The sequence below is a fragment of the Gnatocerus cornutus genome, chromosome 3, assembly GCF_029298725.1.
Source record: "Gnatocerus cornutus isolate USDA-ARS CGAHR chromosome 3, icGnaCorn1.1, whole genome shotgun sequence".
Classification (NCBI taxonomy): domain Eukaryota; kingdom Metazoa; phylum Arthropoda; class Insecta; order Coleoptera; family Tenebrionidae; genus Gnatocerus; species Gnatocerus cornutus.
In genome coordinates, this window is record NC_142235.1 from 13,157,950 (window position 1) to 13,178,889 (window position 20,940).

The 20,940-nt window shown below is 42.3% G+C and overlaps 3 protein-coding genes across 5 annotated transcripts in view; 1 reads left to right on the forward strand and 2 right to left on the reverse strand.

Annotated features, from left to right (window-relative positions):
• Window positions 1-1,668: 1,668 nt before the first annotated feature.
• Window positions 1,669-7,091, reverse strand: LOC148177146 (uncharacterized). Its single transcript, XM_088031752.1, has 4 exons — window positions 6,844-7,091; window positions 6,171-6,320; window positions 5,916-6,118; window positions 1,669-5,859 (listed from the first exon to the last, which is right to left on the reverse strand). The coding sequence occupies exons 2-4, from the start codon at window positions 6,316-6,318 to the stop codon at window positions 1,975-1,977; spliced, it is 4,236 nt and encodes a 1,411-aa protein (XP_087887878.1). The 5' UTR covers window positions 6,319-6,320; window positions 6,844-7,091; the 3' UTR covers window positions 1,669-1,974.
• On the forward strand, window positions 7,091-10,855 carry AP-1-2beta (adaptor protein complex 1/2, beta subunit). 2 transcript variants are annotated; one of them, XM_088031763.1, is made up of 7 exons: window positions 7,091-7,194; window positions 7,293-7,411; window positions 7,458-7,628; window positions 7,702-7,728; window positions 7,810-8,125; window positions 8,176-9,542; window positions 9,940-10,855. In XM_088031763.1, exons 2-7 carry the CDS (start codon window positions 7,304-7,306, stop codon window positions 10,729-10,731), a joined length of 2,781 nt encoding a protein of 926 aa, XP_087887889.1. In that variant the 5' UTR covers window positions 7,091-7,194; window positions 7,293-7,303; the 3' UTR covers window positions 10,732-10,855. The 2 variants fall into 2 exon arrangements, with proteins under 2 accessions (XP_087887889.1, XP_087887890.1); XM_088031764.1 differs by lacking the exon at window positions 7,702-7,728 and having other exon boundaries at window positions 7,092-7,194.
• Window positions 10,856-11,333: 478 nt separating this feature from the next.
• LOC148177148 (zinc finger protein castor homolog 1-like) overlaps window positions 11,334-20,940 on the reverse strand; it is a 53,743-nt gene continuing 44,136 nt past the window's right edge. Inside the window, exons 6-15 of one of the 2 annotated variants that reach the window (XM_088031750.1) lie at window positions 15,780-15,942; window positions 15,312-15,727; window positions 14,310-15,259; window positions 14,106-14,255; window positions 13,617-14,055; window positions 13,422-13,508; window positions 13,141-13,265; window positions 12,516-13,090; window positions 12,227-12,450; window positions 11,334-12,092 (exon numbers count right to left, since the gene is read on the reverse strand). In XM_088031750.1, coding sequence (XP_087887876.1) covers window positions 11,818-12,092; window positions 12,227-12,450; window positions 12,516-13,090; window positions 13,141-13,265; window positions 13,422-13,508; window positions 13,617-14,055; window positions 14,106-14,255; window positions 14,310-15,259; window positions 15,312-15,727; window positions 15,780-15,942 — 3,404 coding nt within the window. In that variant the 3' untranslated portion in view covers window positions 11,334-11,817. The remainder of the gene's footprint in view (window positions 12,093-12,226; window positions 12,451-12,515; window positions 13,091-13,140; window positions 13,266-13,421; window positions 13,509-13,616; window positions 14,056-14,105; window positions 14,256-14,309; window positions 15,260-15,311; window positions 15,728-15,779; window positions 15,943-20,940) is intronic. The other variant, XM_088031751.1, reaches the window with a different exon arrangement.

Sequence of the window (20,940 nt, forward strand, 5' to 3'; positions counted from 1 at the left end):
TAGTCTCGTTGTCTTTTCCTGCCAGGGAGTACTGGTGCAGGTTGATATAAAGAGACCAAGAGTGGAGGCATGACTGGTTCAACTGCTTCAAAAGGTACGTTTTTCCAATACCAACAGGACCACTGATTATGTTGACACGTTCGTTGAAGTGTCTCAGGATATCTGTGGTCTTCGGAGGGTTCTTTTCGGGGATAAGAATAAGATTTTCATTTACGATTTTGTACGCATAGGCTGATTCTATAAGAGCGTTGTCTTGAAGAGTACCGATGTTGAAGGGCCCTTGGGTCATCTCTAGCAACTCTCGCACTTTGATAACGTCCCCAAGATCCTCATCCTGTTGAAGAAGCGAGCCGATGGTGGTCACGTCTTTTCCTTGGTAACTGACTTGGAAATTTTTCAACTCTTTGGTACTGTGGAGGTCCGAGAGTTTGGTCAAACTGTTCATCTTCAACTCCGGAAATTCGGAAGTAACCAACAGAACTAGTTTCTTCCTATGCTTGTGGTTCGACCAAAACTTCACCACTCTTGCAACGGTGTTTTGGTTCCCATCGTCAACTGCGACAACCATTGGTACTTCGTCCGAGTACCATTGAACCAACTGTCTGTGGAGTTCACTCAAAGGTGCGTCTTTTCCGGTGGTTAATCCGAATTTCAGGGCTAAACCCAAGTCGGGGTCTCCTGAGATGTTCCAAATTTTCGTAACAATATCATCTCGGGACTTCTCCACTATTGTGACGTCAAATTCTTTGATTTTTCGTGCTAGTACTTCGGATTTTTCGTTGCTTTTCTCATTTGATAACTCTCTGGTGAAGGGAGATAGTGCAAGTTCCGTCAGTTTCGCCATTACGTCAGTTTTAGTGAGAATGAAGTTCCCCGCCCACCAGTCTTTCATGAAGTCGAAAAAACCATGTACGTGACGCCCGAAAAGGTCTCTGATTTTCCTCTCAATGCAGTGTTTTACAGAAAACACATTTCTTTGATTAGTGATGAAGTAGAACGTCTTCGAAGATTCCCGGATGGTCAATTCGAAAATGTCGCTTCTGTTTATTCTTTCTGTATTCACCAGCAACTCGAGATCTTGCGAATACCCAGCGACTGACACTGCGACTTTATCGTTGACTTTTGAGGACGGATCTAAACTTGTAGTGTTGTTGGTAAAGAGCACAAAGACGATGTTATCTTCACTGGTACTTTCAATAGCTTCCGCGTGTTTTTGTAAACAAAACGGGTTTTTCAGGTACTTCTTGTTCTTGAGATGTTCCCTTTGGAAATCAGCAGTGGTAAGATTTCTTTGCGGTTCCCCATGCTTCAATTGGAACACGAAGATCTTATGGTCACCATTCCTCCAAGTTACTTCGAACGTTACGTCGTCGAAAACTTGGTACTTGTTGTTGGTTGTCGCCAACTTGAAATCCTCCACCTCGTGATTGGAAGCACACTTCAAGGCGTAGAAAGCGCACATTAAGTACTGGTACTCCCCGCCCAAGTGCTGCCCCAGGCCTTGCTTCTTCTCGTACGTTTCCAACGACATTTTCGGTTTGGATTTCTGGGGGAAAAAAGTAGTTATGTTGTTTTTTCATGATGAGATACCGACCTGTGGGCCTTCGAAAGTTTCCCCTGGACTTCTTTTTCTAGAGGCTGGGACCATCGCAGTGCTGGAAAAGTTTTATTAGAAGATGGTTATGGTAAAGGTGGTGCCTTGTTGGGTGGGAAATTTCGATTGTTGGTAAAAAAACAACTGTTAAGAAAACTCATGGGTTTATTTACATTTTTACAAATTCTTTGTACTCTTCGGGATAAGAACAATGATATGGCAGCACATGCACAGTTCAGTACACGTCCATTCACTGATAGAATTGCGAACTTCAAGCTGTCTCCATCTTAATGGAAACAAACTTTGCTGTTCACTTTATCTAGATCAGTGTTGCCATCAGTATGGAAACACGAAACTTCTTTTTACCATTTCCCAGTAGTTCAATCAATATCCATAACATCATCGTCCACGCTAAGCTGCTTCACCCCTCTGTTCAAAAGCCGTGCCTTTATCTCAATCGCCGAATTCTCCGCGTAATTGAACGCATTCCTCCCGCTGTTGTCGACGATATTAACATCAGCACCTTTCTTAAGAAGCGCTTGGACATTTTTTAAGTTACCCTTCTCGCACGCAAGGTGCAATGGTGTTGTTCCACTGTTATTCCGCGCGTTGACATCCGCCCAATTCTGTACCAACTTGTCTATGACTTCTTCGTTATTCACCAGAGAGCGTGAAGCGTAGTGAAGAGGCGTGTTACCGTCAATGTCGATGGCGTCCACGAGATCATCACTCTGTTTGATAAGGAACTCGACTGAATCTCTGTGTGAATTTTCACAGGCCAAATGAAGAGGAGTTTGTCCTTTCCTATTTCTATCACTCGCCTTCATTTGTTTACATAGTAGCAAGTCTAGGAGCCGCACGTCTTCGTCACCACGCACTGCGTAGTGCAGGACGTTGTTGCCATCATTGTCGGTCACGCCAATGTCGGCCTCAAAGGAAAAGAGCAACATTTCAACAGTTTCATAGTTGGACAGTTCGCAGGCTAAGTGAAGAGCTGTTTGCCCTCGGTGGTTCTTATGATTGACTTTGTCTTTCCAGATTTGCGCCAATTGTAGAAGAACGTCCCACTTTTGATTGTTACCACGCGCCGCATAGTGAAGGATGTTATTACCTTCGTTATCAACAGCGTTCACGTTGACGGACCGTTCCAACAGCGCTTTGAAGCCTTCGAGGTGCGATTTTTCACACGCGATGTGCAACGCCGTCTGGCCTTTATCATTGATCTTATCAATTTCAACGTCTAGTACCGTTTTAAAGTACTCCTCCACATTCTCGATTGTTTGTCGTTCCAAAACTCTATGGAGAACTGTGTTTCCGTTGCTGCATTGCGCCCCCTTTTGCAGTAGTACTTGAACGACGTCGTGTCCACCTTTCAAGCAAGCGTGGTCGAGTGCGGTACGATCGTCGTACTTCATATTGAGATCCACGCCAAATTCTAACAAAGTTTCGACAACTCCAACGGAACTTTCAATGCCTTTAAACAACAGTTGTGCCCCCAAATTGGTACTTTTATCTTCAAGTTGGTTGACAACGGCGGCTAGGAGTTTGGGGTACCCGAACTCCGCAGCCTTCAAAGCCAATTGTTTCTTATTACACATATCTATGTTGATTGTGTCCAAGTGGTTCCGTTTCAACATCTCCTCAACTGGGTATAAAGTACCGCTGTATAAAGAGTACTGAAGATAATCAAAATTGAATAACGCGTCCCGTTTATGGACGTCTGTACACTTCTCCAAGAGTGTATCTAAGACTCTTTCGTTTGTCTGTCTTGAACATGCGAGGTGTAGAGCGGTACGACCACCTTTATCCGTCTCTTCGCATCTGTTTATATGTCTCTCCACTGAGTCAAGATCATCGTAAATAACAGCCAAGTGTAAAGGACAGTTTTCCGCTACCAGATTATCGAAAATGAACCGGAGTCTCTTGTACCCCGGAGAAAAGAAAATGTCTTTTAACAACGCAACTTTTTCCAAGTGATTGCTCAGCCAGACACTCGCAAAGTACTCGGCGAAGCTCAAATGATTGAACACGACTTGATTATCTCCAACTGACCGAACCAAACCGTTATGATCACCGTGTTGAGCCAAATATCCAACGAAATTATCACTCAGTTCTTCGCGCACAGAGAGTTTTTCAAAGTCGGTACTCCTCAGACACGTCTTCAGTGCAGGAATTTCGTACAATTCCAATTCCCTCCTCAATAAATAGTCTTTTTTGTGCGCATCAAGTTTCTCAAAAACAAAACAAACTTTCTTCTTGAAGAATAAATCGTACAGACGTGACAACACGAAGAAGTTTTCAGTTTCAAGATTGGAAAGAATCACTTCGGTGATGAGGTATAGATGAAGAGGAACTCCGAGAACTTCCTGACTATCATTGAGGTTCTTGAACAGTGCACTAGTGATGTTAACTGCTCTTTCCACTGGGTACTTCTCTTGAAGTTTTTTCAGGATGTAAGTTTGTTGTTCGTTGAAGCCAAATTTTTGAATTTCGATGGTTTCTATAGGTACTGTTTGTACAGGAAGGCGCTTCCGGGAAGTCAACCAGACTCTTAAACCTTGTTGAGCCATCTCCTGTACACATCTTAAGACGGCTTCCAAGAATTGAGCTTGCACTTCGTCTAAACCATCGAGGAAAACTTCGACCTTCTTGTTTTTATTTAGTATCTTCTGTACCCCTTTGGCAAGGTCTTCGGATTTTTCTTCAAACCCTAAAAGCTTGCTATAACTAATTTCAGTCCTTTCGGGCATCCAATGGTACGTTCCAAGATTGATATAGAAGGCCCAGGATTCCCGAGGTGTATAGTACCTAAGAGCTTGGAGAAGAGTACTCTTCCCCATTCCCATTGGTGCGTAGAAAATATTTACGGTTTTTTTGCACGCTGCTAAAATATGTTTGTCTTGGACTTCTTTCCCATCGTATAAGACAGTTCGTGGCTCGTAGAACTTCGGAAGTGTTATTTGGTCTCCGATGACGTAAATCTTCGATTGTGACATTTCCAGTAGGTCTGAGACCTTGAAGCACTGACTGATCTCCTTGTCAATGGCACACAATTCCTTCAAAGAAATTGAAGATCTTCCCTGTAAACTCACTTTAAAATGTTCCAAGATGTTTGGGGGCTCCACTGTTTCGATCAAATCTTTCAAGGTTCTGAAAATGGACCATCGTTTGTAAGCCCAACGGCTAAATCCGCCGAAATTTTCGCGTTCATCTTTCAAAATGTTCCATGGTTCGAAATTCGAGTTTTGTCCAACTAAGACGATTTTCTTTCGGCCTTCTTTTCTTAGTAGTTTCAGAACTAATCGAACAAGTTTATTATTGTTACTGTCGACTTGTACCACAAGTGGTACTTCGTTTAAATGCCACAACATTTTCGTCTTGTAAAGATGATCAGAAGGAACCAGAGCACACACTTTGGAGGCACGGTCTTCGTCTTTGTACATTTCCATAGGCCAAATTTTTTGAACAATATTATTATCATTGGTAACTACTGTAACTTCAAATTTCTTAATAACTTTCGCCAGTTCTTCTGCTTTGAAGTTGGATTTTTCGCTTGAGAGTTCTTTTACGAAAGGAGAAAGCGCCAATTCCGCCAACTTGCTAATGAAATGGTGTTTAGTTAAAACGTAGTTCGTTGATCGTACGTGGTGTATGTATTGAAATACAGCTCCATATATCTCACAGTCCAAGAGTTTGCATAAAAGTTTTTTCACCACCGACTCCATCTGCCTCAAATTGTACTGTTGCGTAAATAAACAAATTTCTTTTCCTGTTGGTGATCGACACCGAAAAGTCGTATTTTCCATGTCAGTATTCAATAAAAAACCTTCTCCACGGGGGAAATTTCCACAGTTTTCAACTTGTATCTCATCAAATGGAAGCGATCCTTCAAGTTTAGCTGAATTGTTTGTGTATATAATGTAAGTACAATCACTGTTTGAAGCGTCTTCTAAAGAACTGAAGTACTTGGCGAGACTAAATGGAGTTTTCTTCCCAAACTTCGAGCCTCCTAAATCTTCCTTTTTAATAACCACATCTCGTTCTCGATATTTCAATTGAAACAAGTATTTATGCTGTTGTCGGTTTTTAAACGTGACTTTGATGACAATGTCGTCAAATAAACCGCAATTTTCATCGTTTGAGGTAATTTCAAAGTCCTCTACGTCGTCATTGTTGATTAGTTTCAACCCATATAAACAAATTGTAAGTTCCTCAAAATCTCTCCCCGCGTCCACAGTACCTGGTCGTTTTCTGAACCTATGAAGCTATAAAAAAATGACGTGGTATCAACCCAAATGCAATCGAAAGCGATTCGACTTACATCTCCTTCAACAATTGGGTCCAATTTCATTTTTTTATTAGAAGGGGGCTCTTCTAATGTGTTATCCATGTCTGTTATTTCCGTTGTCTCGCCTGTGGGGGCGTGCGTTTCCTTTGGAAGTTCTTTAAGTTTTTCATTCTCATCCTTTAGTTGTTGGTTCTGGATCAGCAGCTCTTGTAATCTTTTCCTGAGATCCTTCATGGCTAAAAACGAGTCGTTTTAAGATTAATATATAATCTTCGAGACTTTGAATACCCTTAAACTCCGATGTCCCCACGTGTGTTGTAGGATCTCTGGAACTGAGAAGTATTTTCTTGTGTTTTTGTTGAAGTTTTTTATATTTCCCCTCCACTTCTCGTTTCTCTTCTTGTAGTTGTTGTAATGTCTCCTCCAACTCTTCCATTGCTGAAAAACCAGTCGATCAATACAAGTGAAGAACGGAGGATTTGATTTTGGTGGAGTGATCGGATTATCGTACGAATTTTGTGATATATTGTATCACAACTTCTTACCTTATTGTGTTTGCTCACTTCACAAATCACGATTCACTTTCAAAAACGGATGTCAAAATTATTTAGCCTTCTTTCCATTCAAAAGTGTGAGCAGATCGAATCTAGTGACTTTGACACTGCTGCCAACACGCTTTTAAATTTAAGCCTCATGGAGTTTTTGAGTTTGAAAATTGAATTGGGGTCTTGCCAACTTAAAAAACATTTTAATTTTTAGTTGTTGTTTTATGTTGATTTTTGAGAAATTTATTTGGGAATATCAAATTTTTACAGTTTTCTGTAATCAATGTCCAAACTACGACGTACGTCTTATTATGGAAATTTTTGGGTCATACGATTTGTTTTGGGTTAGAAAATCTTCTTCAAACCTTTTTGTGCTTTATCTAATTCGAGAGTTGATAAAAACCGTGGCAACTTACCTTTATCGCAGAAATAGTCCTCCGTCTTGCCTTGTCCATAAACAACTATGACCTTGGGTTGATGTTTTTCTTTGGTTTTTGGGGATTTCTCACAAATTCACTTCTTTCTTAACAACTTACGTGTCACAAAAGCGTTAAAATTGAGAGAGAATTACAAATGATATGCACTTTTCGTTACGAAATGCTGACAAAAACAAAAATAGATGTCATCCGTCAAAAACTTGAGGTTGGTATTGCGAAATTCCCTACGAGTCGTGCACGTAGCATCTGTCATCTGTCAGTAGTCGGCGAAGTAGGCGTTCGCTCGGCCCCTTTTTTTGTGTTTGTATCAAAACAAAGGGCGTATTACCAGTAAGTGTCTTATTTCCTTCATTTCCACGTTTTTCGGCCTCTTTTTTACCATACAACTTTGAGGATCCGATTGACATTTAATTATTGATTGATTTCAGGAGCTGACGAAATGACGGACTCCAAATACTTCACCACCACCAAAAAAGGTGAAATCTTCGAACTGAAATCCGAACTCAACAATGACAAGAAAGAGAAGAAGAAGGAAGCCGTGAAGAAGGTAAGAAATCGGACCTGGGGGACGTATTCTCATGGGGTTTCTTCAGGTGATAGCCTCCATGACCGTGGGGAAGGACGTCTCGGCGTTGTTCCCCGACGTGGTGAACTGCATGCAAACCGACAACCTCGAGCTGAAGAAACTCGTGTATTTATACCTGATGAACTACGCCAAGTCGCAGCCGGACATGGCCATCATGGCAGTCAACACCTTCGTTAAGGTAAGCAAACCCCCTCTTTTCCTAAGAGTTTGCTTATATCGCAACACTCTCTCAATTGTATTTTCACTGCAAGGATTTGCCTGCATCTCAGCTAGTCAAGGTAAATTCAGTTCTAATTCTCGTAGTATCACTAATAAAAAAAATACGTGTGATGGAAAGTGTATTGTTGTTCCTTGTCAAGGACTGCGAGGACCCCAATCCGCTGATCAGGGCGTTGGCGGTGAGGACCATGGGCTGCATCCGCGTCGACAAAATCACCGAGTACCTCTGCGAGCCGTTGAGGAAGTGTCTCAAAGACGAAGATCCCTACGTGAGAAAAACCGCGGCGGTGTGCGTCGCAAAGTTGTACGACATCTCCTCGGGTTTGGTCGAGGACCAGGGCTTCTTGGAGCAGCTCAAAGAGCTCCTCAGCGACTCGAATCCGATGGTGGTGGCCAACGCCGTCGCTGCCCTGTCTGAAATCAACGAAAGTAGCCCCACAGGACAGCCTCTCGTTGGTGGGTATCCCCACGTCCTCTCAACACTCCTCCTAACCCTCATTTCACAGAACTCAACCAGTCCACCATCAACAAGCTGCTTACTGCTCTCAACGAATGCACGGAATGGGGACAAGTCTTCATACTCGATTCTCTCTCAAATTACAACCCCAAAGACGAACGCGAAGCTCAGAGCATCTGCGAGAGGATCACCCCACGGCTCGCTCATGCGAACGCCGCTGTGGTGCTCTCCGCAGTTAAAGTCTTGATGAAGATGATGGAGATCCTCGCTGGAGACACCGAGTTCTGCGGAACGCTAAGCAAGAAACTCGCGCCTCCTTTGGTTACGTTGTTATCCTCAGAACCGGAAGTTCAGTATGTGGCCCTCCGCAACATCAACCTCATTGTCCAGAAGAAACCGGACATCCTCAAGCACGAGATGAAAGTCTTCTTCGTCAAGTACAACGACCCGATCTACGTGAAGCTCGAAAAGCTCGATATCATGATAAGATTAGCGTCGCAAGCGAATATCGCACAAGTCTTGAGCGAATTGAAGGAATACGCGACGGAGGTCGACGTGGATTTCGTCAGGAAGGCGGTGAGAGCCATCGGAAGATGCGCTATCAAAGTCGAGCCATCAGCAGAGAGGTGTGTTTCGACTTTATTGGATTTGATCCAGACCAAAGTAAACTACGTGGTCCAGGAAGCCATTGTCGTCATCAAAGACATCTTCAGGAAGTACCCCAATAAGTACGAGAGCATCATCAGCACTTTGTGCGAGAATCTCGACACTCTAGACGAACCCGAAGCCCGCGCTAGCATGGTTTGGATCATCGGCGAATACGCCGAACGTATCGACAACGCCGACGAGCTCTTGGATAGCTTCCTCGAAGGCTTCGCCGATGAAAACGCCCAAGTTCAACTCCAACTCCTCACCGCAGTCGTCAAACTCTTCCTCAAACGCCCCGCTCACACTCAAGCTCTCGTTCAACACGTCCTTAGCTTAGCCACTCAAGATTCCGACAATCCCGATCTTCGAGATCGCGGATTCATCTACTGGAGACTGTTAAGTACCGATCCGGCAGCCGCTAAAGAAGTCGTGCTCGCCGACAAACCGCTCATTTCCGAAGAGACGGATCTTTTGGAGCCGACTCTGTTAGACGAGTTGATCTGTCATATTTCTTCATTAGCGAGCGTTTACCACAAACCTCCGACGGCGTTCGTTGAAGGAAGAAGTGCTGGAATTAGGAAGACACTTCCTGCGAGGCAAGGATCGGTCGATGATGCCGCAGCACAAGAAGCGACGGTGATTCCCAACCAGGAGTCGCTGATCGGGGATTTGTTGTCGATGGACATCGGGAGCACGGCGGCGCAACCGGCGGCGGCAGCGGCACCGGCGAGCAACGTGGACCTGCTGGGCGGCGGGCTGGACGTCCTGGTGAGTTTACATTTGGTTTCACGTTGTTTTGTTAAGAGCGAGCGAAGCGAGCTATGTCCAATTCCGTTAATGTTAGTCCTGATCCGTTAACCATTGAATAGCGCGACCCAGATCCATCCATTTGTGTTAATCTCTTTAGATGAGTGAATTAAACTGTTGAAGCATTAGATTGTGGTGTGGAGACCGAGCGAAGCGAGCTAGTTGTACTACTCCTCCCGTGTATTTTGTACTTGCGTTTGCCCGTTCCTTTTACGTACAAGCGAGTGTTACTGTTTGCTCCGTGAGCAAAGAAGTGAGTTAATTTTAGTGCTTTTCCCGTTTCCTTGTTCCTTTTATTAAAAAGCGAGCGAAGCGAGCAAGTCCCTTTTCCGGGATATGACCCTGTGCGAATTTTCAGCTGGGCGGCACCTCCGAGTTGGCCTCGACGGGCGTGGCGCCGTCCACCACCGGCCTCTTGGGCGACATCTTCGGTCTCTCGTCCGCCCCCACGATGTACACCCCCCCGAAAACCTGTTGGTTGCCGGCCGAAAAAGGCAAAGGCATGGAAATCATGGGTACTTTCTCCCGGCGCAACGGCCAAATCACCATGGATCTGAGCTTCACGAACAAAGCCATGCAAGCAATGAGCGGCTTCGCCATCCAGTTCAACAAAAACAGTTTCGGGATCGCCCCAGGTGCCCCGTTGAATTTAGGCCCTCTCCAGCCGGGGCAAACGTTGGAGTACAACCTCCCATTGAACACCACTGGTCCAGTACAACGAATGGATCCGTTGACGACATTGCAGGTCGCCATCAAGAACAACGTCGACGTGTTTTATTACGCTTGTCAGATTCCTATCCAGGTGTTGTTTGTCGAGGACGGGACGTTGGATAAACGCGTGTTTTTGACGACTTGGAGGGACATCCCGTCGGCTAATGAGGTTCAATATACTGTGACGGATCTTAAAGGGGGCGCGGATGCGGTTTCCGGGAAGATGACACATAGTAACATCTTCACGATAGCGAAACGAAACGTTGAAGGACAAGACATGTTGTATCAGTCGTTGAAATTGACAAACAACATTTGGGTACTCTTAGAATTGAAATTACAGCCGGGAGTCAATCACGCCACGCTTAGTCTTAAGTCGCGCTCAGTCGAAGTAGCGCCTTTCGTTTTCCAAGCGTACGATGGAATAATCAAGAATGCTTAAAACGTAATCTCAGAAACTGAGATTATGTCATTCCATGTTTGTGTTACTATTATTATTAGTCGTTAAATTAATGGAAATCACTATTTACTGAATTTAGGAAAATCAATACATTTATGTGATTTAACTGGATTTTTTTTTTCCTTTTATTTCCTGGGGTCCAAGGTCAGAATAAAACGAGGGTTTGATATAAATACTGATCTTTTTTAAAAAAAAAAACAACACATACAATCACAGAAAATAACATAATTACACGCATACAAATCATACATACAAAATTTTAACTTCTTAATTAAAATACAGGTCGGCTATGGTCGACTTTTAAAATCATTTTTATGATTGATTATACGTATACCTATTATTTGAGAATAAACGAAAACAGATAAAGCAAGAAACAGACTAGCTATGAACGAAAAACAGAAGAGGGAGAATATAATAAGGGCCGTTGGTCGGCAGAAACAAAACATATGGCAAAAAAATTCACTTGAAACAAAAATCACAAAATTATATAATAAAATGTGAAATAAATAAGGTTTGAGCATGCAAAATGATAAGATATGACACCTCGTTAAAACCTATCCTACAGTTAATTTGAAAAAATCTACTTTTAACGTTTAAATAATGTATATTTTGTTACAATATGGCACTTATGGAATGAATTACATTTTTCAACTGTTTATTGTTCGGTACACCTGAATTTTGTTCGTCTCTACCCAAAGTACCCGAGAAGGCACCGAAATTATATGTCTTTTCTAAGGCACTAATCTAGTGTTTTTTGTTTTTTCGTGGAGAAAAGGCCTCTAAACTACACCTAAAAATACTATGTCTTTTCCAATTTACAATTGTTCCCTACGATAATACTTAGAAAAACTACATCGATAGTATAGAATTTTTCCTCGCTTGACGAGGTCATCTCCGGATTGACTTTCAGTCAGGCTCGAATAATCTCAGTCAACATCAAATAAATAAAGTCCGGATTCCCCGGACTCGCCCCGGTATTACATAGTCGAGGTTAGTTCCTTTTGTTTCACTTATTTACATACTCTACAGCGAGCTAAATGTACAAATATTTACAAAATTTGAGCAAAATCAACCTTCCATGTGGCGGTACTTGTGCGCGGACATCTGGGCCAACCCTAAAACGGCATACTGACAAGACAGACAGTGGTAATGCGTTTGTTTGCCACTATGCTGACAGTTCAACACGCGGCAGTGCTGACTTGGAGTAAACTTCTCGAAACCGGCGGCTTGGATCGAGTCCAGCTTCTGGTGCTGCCGTCTATGAGCCACCACTTTGTTAGTGTCGGTGCAGACGAAGTCGCATTTGAGGCAATGGAAGTGCGACGCCTTGTTCTGAGTCGAACCTGCAAACCACCCATTAGAAACCCAACGCTCAATTCCTACAGACTATTCATCGAGACGCGTCAAAACATCCAATAGATGTGGACGCAGAATTGACTGACCCGCCTCCATGAATATACAATACAGTAGTACCAACCTAAATTAGTGGTGTACGCGCAATCCATGCGTCCGCAGGCAACGTTGGCTCGGTACTGCTGGAAATCTCCTCCCATTAAAGTGTCCAGACGCTCGTGCCTCGCAGTGTGTTGAACAAATCTCGTTTTGTCGCAGAAACTGTAGCCACAGTCCTGTCTCTGACAGTGGAAATGTGTCTGGTGTTCTCTGTAGCCGCAATGTTGGTACTGACAATCCTCGTTGAACCTGAGGGTCAACCTAACATTAGTACACACTTTCCGATTGGTAGTTCTGTCTGTCAACCACATTACCTGAATCTCAAATATCCCTCGGGCACGGGCTCGTCCTTCAAGATCCTCATCGAGTTCTGAATCCTCGCTTTCTTCTGCTCGGTGGTGATCTCGTGGTGCGGGCTCAGCGAGCGTTTGTTCAAATTCGCCGCCATTGCTGCCAACGGACTCGTCATGTTATCCGCCTGGTAGCCATGTTGTGGCGCCAACAACGGACTCTGCATCAACTGCGAGTGTTGGAACATGAGTTGAGTGGGAATCCCAGCGTTCTGGTAGAGCGCCTGGGGCATAAACGCGTTCTGCATGCTTTGCTGCTGCGACATCAGCGCGAATTGTGTGGCCAAATTAGCGGGGAAGTTCGTAAAATGGTTGTACGCGTCGAAAGTCGGAGTCAAATACGGTGTCTCGTGCTCCGCCTTCACCAAAACTGGGTTCTGGAGACTCTGAAGGGGCGCCACGTTGATCTTCGGCTCGGTTTTAACAGGAGTGGATGTGGTGGGAGTTTGATTGTTGTTGTCTTCGTGGAGTTGGCTGTTGAGGACGCCGGTGCTGTGCTTGGCGACGTGAACCACCAGGCGGTCCATCTCGGAGAAAGCCTAAGAAAGGAGTTAACATCTCGTGGTACTAAACATGGGTGGTACTTTACCTGGTTGCAAGCGTTGCAGTGGTAGTGGTACTTCCGTTTTAACTTGCAGAAGGGGCGAGAGCAGCTGAGCTCAGGTCCATACAGAGTACTGCTACCGCTGCCGGAATCCTGCGAAGTTGTGGGATCTGAAAACAGAAATTTGTTAGATTCGGTCGATAAAATGGCGATTAAGCAAAACAAGCGACAAAATGGCGGCGCTAGAAACAGAACAGAAAGACCAAGAGTAAAACCAAAGATTAGTAACGACCACATAACTGTAGGGTTAGTACGTGCGTCCGTACCTGTTGGTAAATTTTTACTAATTTCTGGTGACTTTCGTTCAGTCGGCAATGTAGAAAGAGGAAAGAAAGTTCCTGAAGCCTTCACCACTAGAAATAAAGATAGTAAACGCTATATACACACCAACTAAGATCTGAAAAAGTAGTGATCACCACCACATCTTCAGCTAACTATCACAAATCGCAACCCGAACTCACCAGACACTTTCTCGACGCTCTGACTGAGATTCATCGCTTTGTTTGTGTCAATCTTATCTTCGCTTGGTTCGCTCTTCACTTCGACCAGTTGGTCTTCTTGGAGATGCTTCTGGTTGTGTTGGGACATGGTTGAATATTGCACAAAGGAGTAATTGCAGTTGGGACGTGTGCAATGGAAATGACGGTTGATCTTATTGCTGGGACACCCATCGAGACGACAATCCACGTTTCGGTCGTAGAACTCAAAACCGTCGAGGATCTCAATATTGTCGTGGAAGTCCTTGCTGTGCATGATGAGGACGTCCTCCTTGTCCGTCACGTAGAGACAGCGGTTTTGGTTGCAGTGGAAGTGAGTGGAGCCCAAATACGGACAAAGGCTATCGGTGCACTTGGAGTTCTCTTTGAAGACGTCGAAGCCTTGGAGGCTGTAGTCCTGTAACTAAAAGGCGCGTGGTGAAAACAACTCCAAAAAAAAAAGAAACGACTTACATTAGGGCTGTGGGTGCTGGAGCGGTCATCACTCGAGTCCTGCTGCTCGGCTTCTTTGCTGCTTGAAGGTGTCGCGGAAGGCTTCGGAAGTTTGAAGCTGGTGAAGATCGCCTGGGGGGAGTCCAGGAGAGATTGGCTGCCCATGGGGGACTATTGGAAAGAAGGGATCAGCGATGCTGGAAGACCTACGGGAAGAGTACTTACGTAGTCGTTCCAGACCTCGATGACGCGGTTCTTGGGAGGGCGTCCCCTTTTCCTGCAGAACATCCCATCGATGGAAGTGGCCAAGTGCGTCATGGTCAATGGGTCTTTCGTCAGGCTTAACTTCCTCGAGTACTCGTGCATCTTGTAGTGCTCTAGGCGCCGGAAGGGTTTATCCGTTGGTAGAATCACCTCCCTGCAGTTCTCCCAATTACAATGGTAATGCTTCTCTTTGTCTTGATATATGCAGGTTTCATCGCACCCCCCACTGGCCACGGTACTGAAGTAATTATCCGTTACAATCTCTTGCTGTTCGTGGTTCCTCGCATGCTCCCTCACTCCATCCTTCGCGTTGAAGACCATCTCGCAATTCTCAACCACACAGTGGTAATGATCAGAGTAGTTATACTCGCATTTCTCACTACAACTGTCTTGCTGACTAACAAACTGGCAGTACTTCTTCCAGAAGTCTTCACTGTTCCAATTCATTTCCTCTGGCATATTCGAGTCGCTCGCCGCCAAATCCATAGCAGCGTCGCCATCTTCGTAGCTAATCGGAGAGTTCCTTTCACTCAAACTCTCAGTGACTGACACGTTGGAAGTACTACTGTTCTGACTCAACATCGACAAGTTCAACGCTTCCAATTGTTGTTCGTACTCGCGAGCGAACGCGGGATTGATAGTACCATCTTGAAGACTCTTCATCATACTTTGCGCTAATTTGTACTTTCGGTACGCCAATTCAGAGTCCTTGCGTTCGTGTTTTCGCTTGTGGGAGAAGAGCTGGCCGGAACTGTGGAGGACGTAACTGCACTGGGGGCGGATGCAGTGGATGTGGTTGCAGACTTTGGAGAAGCGACACTTCTCGAAGGGACAGACCTCGTTCTTCATAAACTTCTTGAAGCCGTCGCGGGAGAGCTGCTCGTCTTTGATGTGGTACGACTTGTGCTTCTCTGGAGGGACGGAATGAGTACCAAACTGTATATTACGGTACGATTGTCTTACCCATGTCGGATTTGTTCTTGAACGTGAAGCGACAGCCGGTCCTCCGACAGTGGAAGTGCGTGGTCCTCTGCCCGAAGAAGGCGCAGTACGAAGCTCCGCACTCCTCCGTGGCGCGGTACCTCTGGAAGCCCTCTTGGATAATCGCGGAGTCTTTCCGATGGTAGTTGGCGTGCATCTGTACATCCGACGTCGAAATGTATACTTTATCACAGCCTTCCTTGATGCAATGATAGTGTGTTTGTTTCTTGTTATGAGTGCAGTTCCCGAAGCGGTCGCTGCAGTCGTCCAAAGGACTGTACCTCATGAACCCGTGCTGTAATGACTCATCCCTTTTCTTGTGCCACTTGAAATGACGAATCATCTCTTCCTTCTTGATGAAAACTCTGGAGTTGCAGTCGAGACAATGAAAGTGTTCCCTGGAAAAGAATCTTGGAATCAAATGGTTCTGTTTGTGGCCGCTGTACCGACCTGTAGTTCAAATCTTTGCAGTAGGAACTACCGCACTCCAGCGACGACGCGAACTTTTTGACGTACTTGGAGTAGTCCAACTGTGTCGTCGGTTTGTTGAGCATGAGATTGGGCGTCGTGACGCTGTCACGTGGCGTCGGTTGCAAGGACTGCGCCATCATAGCTGCAATGATGATGATTAAGTGATGACGCAACCATATATTATTTGAAAAGTCCAGATGTTTTTCTGAAGGGTCAAAAAAATCATGCTCGACGAATTTCGTGTTTATTGACGGTCGCGTTTAAGGAACGGAATCGTGTGGAGAGTTCAACGTTTTGTTTGGACAAGTGTTTTGAAGTCTCTTTGCTTTTTTTTACCACGTTATTATTTCAAATCCAGATATTACATTCGAAAGCATGTCGCATTTCAATGAGCACTTCACGATTGTTTGTACCGAGAAAGCGGACATATTGAAAACGTGGAACGCTTTTGTTTGCGGTTTATGGCGTCTGGGAAGGTACGCTGATCCGGAATTCGCAAGTACCGCGACGCTGCACGTGGACTCGTGCGATTGGCCAGTAATCGCGTCATGCGGCGCCGATTCGCCGGTGGATGTCACGTGGTTGGATCGAACGCGGAATTCTGCCATTGTGTCGCAACCTCGTATCTCGTCGCTGATTTAATTAGACGCGATTTATCGTTTGCTTCAATCTAACAAATTAATGATTGACGTATTTGACAATTAATTGGGTGAAAGTCGGATTGCCATGGGCGTGTGTCGAACAATGCGCAAAAAAACTGAAATCGTTGCGAAAGAACTAATTAATTGTCAAAATTTCGATGATTGCGATAAAAACAAGGTTCGCGCTGGGAAACGTCTCGGATTTTTTTTACCGTTGGAGATCCGGATCGGGTTTGCACACGTGTTTAATTTAAATACAATAAAAAAACGACCCAAAATAAAGAGGTATAGAATTTCGAAAAACGGGGTAGTCTCACAATGAAAAAACAGAGTATTTATCTTCAACCCTTTTATCCGAGGGAATAAAAAGAGTCGGAATATGTGGAGATTTCGAAAGTCGCTCTGAGGATTCGTCGCGGTGGGATGAATGGGACTATCAACACTCCTCGGTTTGGGCGACTGGGAATTATACACCCGACCGACCCATGGATGGGACTGCCGCGATTAAATCTCGTCGAGTGTTGGGTCTGGGCGGCTGCGCTTTAAAAAACTAGATTTTATATTTAGACATGAGGACTATTTTAAATATCGGGTGCATGGGGGCACCCTTATAATTCGGAAAAAAGGGGTAAGAATAAAGGGTGAGTGCACTACTGATTTAGGCTTAAAACTAATTCTTTTTTTGTTAGTTTTCAACCGAAATGCGACGCTGTAATTAACGTCGTCCGTAAAAACCATACGACGGATGTCTGCTATTGAATTTATCTTTTTTTATTTCGAATGTGTTTTGAGTATTAACAGAAACATCAGGAATGATCGTAAAATATTAAAAGCGCAACATATCTGGTTTCTATTTTTATAGCGATAATGAGGAACGAATTTGGAGTTTTCTGGTACGGCTCGGATGTCTTTTGATAGGCGAGGAATCCAGGTAATAAATTACTGACATTAATCAGCTATCAATTTTATTGGATGAAATCGGGAGGGGATGCTAGCGGTGTCGTAAAAACGCGCCGGCGAAGGGGAAACCGCGGGTTTGACAGCAGTCAATGGACACGCATTGAATTTACATTTGTCAATTTTATTACAAACAGAGGCAATTTGCCCCTCCGTGTTGTCAAATTGACTGCTAATTTCGGGCAATTTATAGCTTTTTCATGTCAATTTTTAGACAATTTTCCATTCTTTGAAAATTATTGAATTTTTTTCAATTTTTTTTTGGAATATTTTGTGTTAAGTTATTCTTGAAAATATTCATCGATACTTAAATACATATTTCATCTGCACGGAAAATATTCTCTGGATATCTTGAAAATTAGAAAAAAATATTTCATAAAAAATTTCTTTAGTTGGGTTCTCATGAAAATATAGATATTTAATATTCTCTTACAGATCTGGAAAATATTCCATAAATATTATCAATATTCTCTTTGGTTATAAGCTTAGTTTAAAAATATTCTTTGATTATTAGGAATTATTAGGAAAAATAAAATTTCTGGCATTTTTTTTTATGATTATGAATTTTACAGTTCTTCTTGAAAATATTCATTGATAATACTTATGCAAAATATACCATCTGCACGGAAAATATTCTCTTGACATCTAGAAAATTAGAAAAAAAAATTTTTGTTATTGAAAATATTCTTGATACCTAGATACTTAATATTTTTCCGTGGATCTAAAAAATATTACTTGAATACTATTAAAATTCTCTTCAGGTTAAAAATATTCTTTAATTATTGCGAAATTTAAAATTTCTGGCATTTTTCGTGTGATAATTAGGCATTGTATAGTTATTTTATAAACTATTCATTGATACTTTTGAAAATATTTCATCTGCATTATGGAATATTCTCGGACTATTTTGAAAATTAAAAAAAAAGATTTTATGAAACATTTCCTTTAGTTTTGTTGTCATTACAAATATTTTTCATACCCACTTGATTTTTTTCCTACAAAATATTCCTTGAATATTATCAAAAATTCTCTTTTGTTTTAAGCCCCAGTTTGAAAATGATCTTTGGTCATTAAAAAAATTAAGTTTTCTGCCTTTTTGCGTGCGATAATTGGCCATTGTACAGTTATTGTAGAAAATATTCTTTGGTACTTGGGCAAATCATAAAAAATATTCTAACTGTACGGAAAATATTCTCTCGATGTTTTGAAAAGAAGAAAAAAAGAATTCTTGAACCTTTTTTTAGTTGTGTTCAGATAGAAAATATTCTTTATATTTACTTGATATTTTCCGGAGATCTACAAAATATTTCATGAATGTTATCAGAATTGTCTTTTGTTACAAACTCAAATTAAAAAATTGTTTGATGAATAAGAAAATAACATTTCTGAGGTTTTTCGTGTGATAATAATGATAATTGACATTGTACAGCCATTTTAGAAAATATTCATTGATACTTATGCAAAATATTCCACCTCCACCACGAAAAATATTCTTTGGATATTATCAAAATGAGAAAAAAAAAATTTCCTTTAGTGGTGTTGGCATTTTTGAAAATATTCTGCATACCTATTTGATATTTTGCGATAGATCAAGAAAATATTCCTTAGATATTATCAAATTTGAATTTCAAGCATAAATTGTTGCGATTGTTAGATAATATTCCATAGTGTAGTTAGTTTAGAAAATATTCTTTAACATGTTTGGTCGTGAAATATCAATATTCAACTGTGATTTTCAGGATACATTACCTAATAGATAATATTTCAACACTTAGATTTTCAGTTTTAAAATTCTTCAGTCCATTAAGAAAATATTCTTTGGCGACTCAGATAATATGCCATCAAAGTGATTAATCGTAACGAAAATGTGAACTCATCTTTTCATTTCGTTGCAGAAATTGTTGAATATTCCGTGCCAAAATGAAAATATTCTTCATTAACAATCATGAACAAAATTTATGTTTCCCAGCCGCCTGTTTCCCCGAAATATCTAAAATGAAATCTTTCCGTGTTTATTGAAAGTTTCTCGCCCCACTTCGTCTTCATCAATCACCCCGAGAATGCGATGAAGAGCCCCGATAAGGGTAGGAATGCACTCGTTCCGGTCCTGGCGCCAAACCACCATGTATTATATAACCTCAATTAATCCACGCATCCATAAATTAAGTTTTTTCGTCGGCCAGCAGTTTCTTTCGATAACACTCATTTTCAGTAATTATTCTCGGGCATCTGTTTGCCCACGTTTTTTTCCAGCGATCACACAGAGTTTTTAATTTTCGGTATTTCCTCCTATAATTATAGAACGATGAAGTAATTTCCCCCTCGCTACGCTCTTCATTACCTCTGACGATTATTAATGAATTTCCGTGAAAAAAGAGTCCAATCAAAGAAATTCATGAAGGTCAAAAAATGAGTGACGTGAAGGCCGCCCCCCTGAGTTCGCTCCTGTCCTAAAAGCGACGACGTGAAGAACGGTAAAAGTGAAGATACAAATACCAATTTTTAATATACATTCACAATATAACTTCAATAAAGAGCTATAAAAATAAATACGTTGTAGGACCGCGGGCGAAACCGGTCCATGGCCCGTTGCTGATACGGTCGGAAATCGCTCGAGCTCCTTTAAAGGCTCCGTCTTAAAATTCAATAAGGAATAAATAAAAAAATTATATGAAATATGATTTCACATTTTTTATAGTCACGACGCGGAGCGAACAAAGCGGCACATTTCGTCTCGTCCCTTCGAAATCCGCTCCTTCAAACAGCAGCGCCGCGTTGAAATCAGGTCAGGATTAGAATTAAAATTTCGGGGAGTGGTGAAATCCGATGGGGTGATGCGGGGACTCCCCGCTACTATCACCCGAAAAAGGAAATACTAAATCAGGAGAAGTGCAGTATGTTATTTCTGTCCCATTCTATTTGTAAATAAAGCATAATCACTACAATTGAGTCAATGAAAATCTCCACAGCCTGTCTCACGACAATTGAACGCCAATTTAACCAATTTAAAGCTTTTTATTATTCATAAAATTTCATAAACCAACTAGGCTCGTTTGTAATGGAGTTTGTTTGTTCTTCGGACGTCATTGTTACGGATGTAATTGGATAAATGACATACAAGCGGACTCGGATCTGACACCTTGGACGGCAGATGTGCTCTAGAAGATGGAGAAAAAATCGGATTCGAGGAAAATGCATTATCGAGGCGGTTGGGAAAATTCACACGAGCGCCATTTTGGAAAAGAGTCGCCATTTTTGCGTCCGGGAAAGTTGCCAAACCGTACAGTCTTCGCTTCTATGCGTTAAAAACGATAATTCCGTTTTTTGTGCAAAATTTAGAAAATATTCCTTTAATATTCCATCGAATTTGCGATTATTACAACTGAGTTATTTAGAATTTTGTCTAGACGTGATAATATTCTTTAGTTTGTTCAGAAAATATTCTTCGAATACGAGTTCATCATTTACGTAAAATTCTCTTGTTTCATAGGATAATTGCATATTTGAAAATATTCCATAAATTATTCAGTATTTTGGTCAAT

Bases quoted from the DNA above. Each gene is read 5' to 3' on its own strand.
- LOC148177146 (XM_088031752.1), bottom strand. From the start codon at position 6,318: ATGGAAGAGTTGGAGGAGACATTACAACAACTACAAGAAGAGAAACGA. The intron at 6,119-6,170 runs GTATTCAAAGTC...ACTCGTTTTTAG, and splicing joins GGGGACATCGGAGTTTAAGG to CCATGAAGGATCTCAGGAAA. The intron at 5,860-5,915 runs GTAAGTCGAATC...ATTTTTTTATAG, and splicing joins ACCCAATTGTTGAAGGAGAT to CTTCATAGGTTCAGAAAACG.
- AP-1-2beta (XM_088031763.1), top strand. From the start codon at position 7,304: ATGACGGACTCCAAATACTTCACCACCACCAAAAAAGGTGAAATCTTC. The intron at 7,412-7,457 runs GTAAGAAATCGG...GGGTTTCTTCAG, and splicing joins AGAAGGAAGCCGTGAAGAAG to GTGATAGCCTCCATGACCGT. The intron at 7,629-7,701 runs GTAAGCAAACCC...TTTCACTGCAAG, and splicing joins CAGTCAACACCTTCGTTAAG to GATTTGCCTGCATCTCAGCT.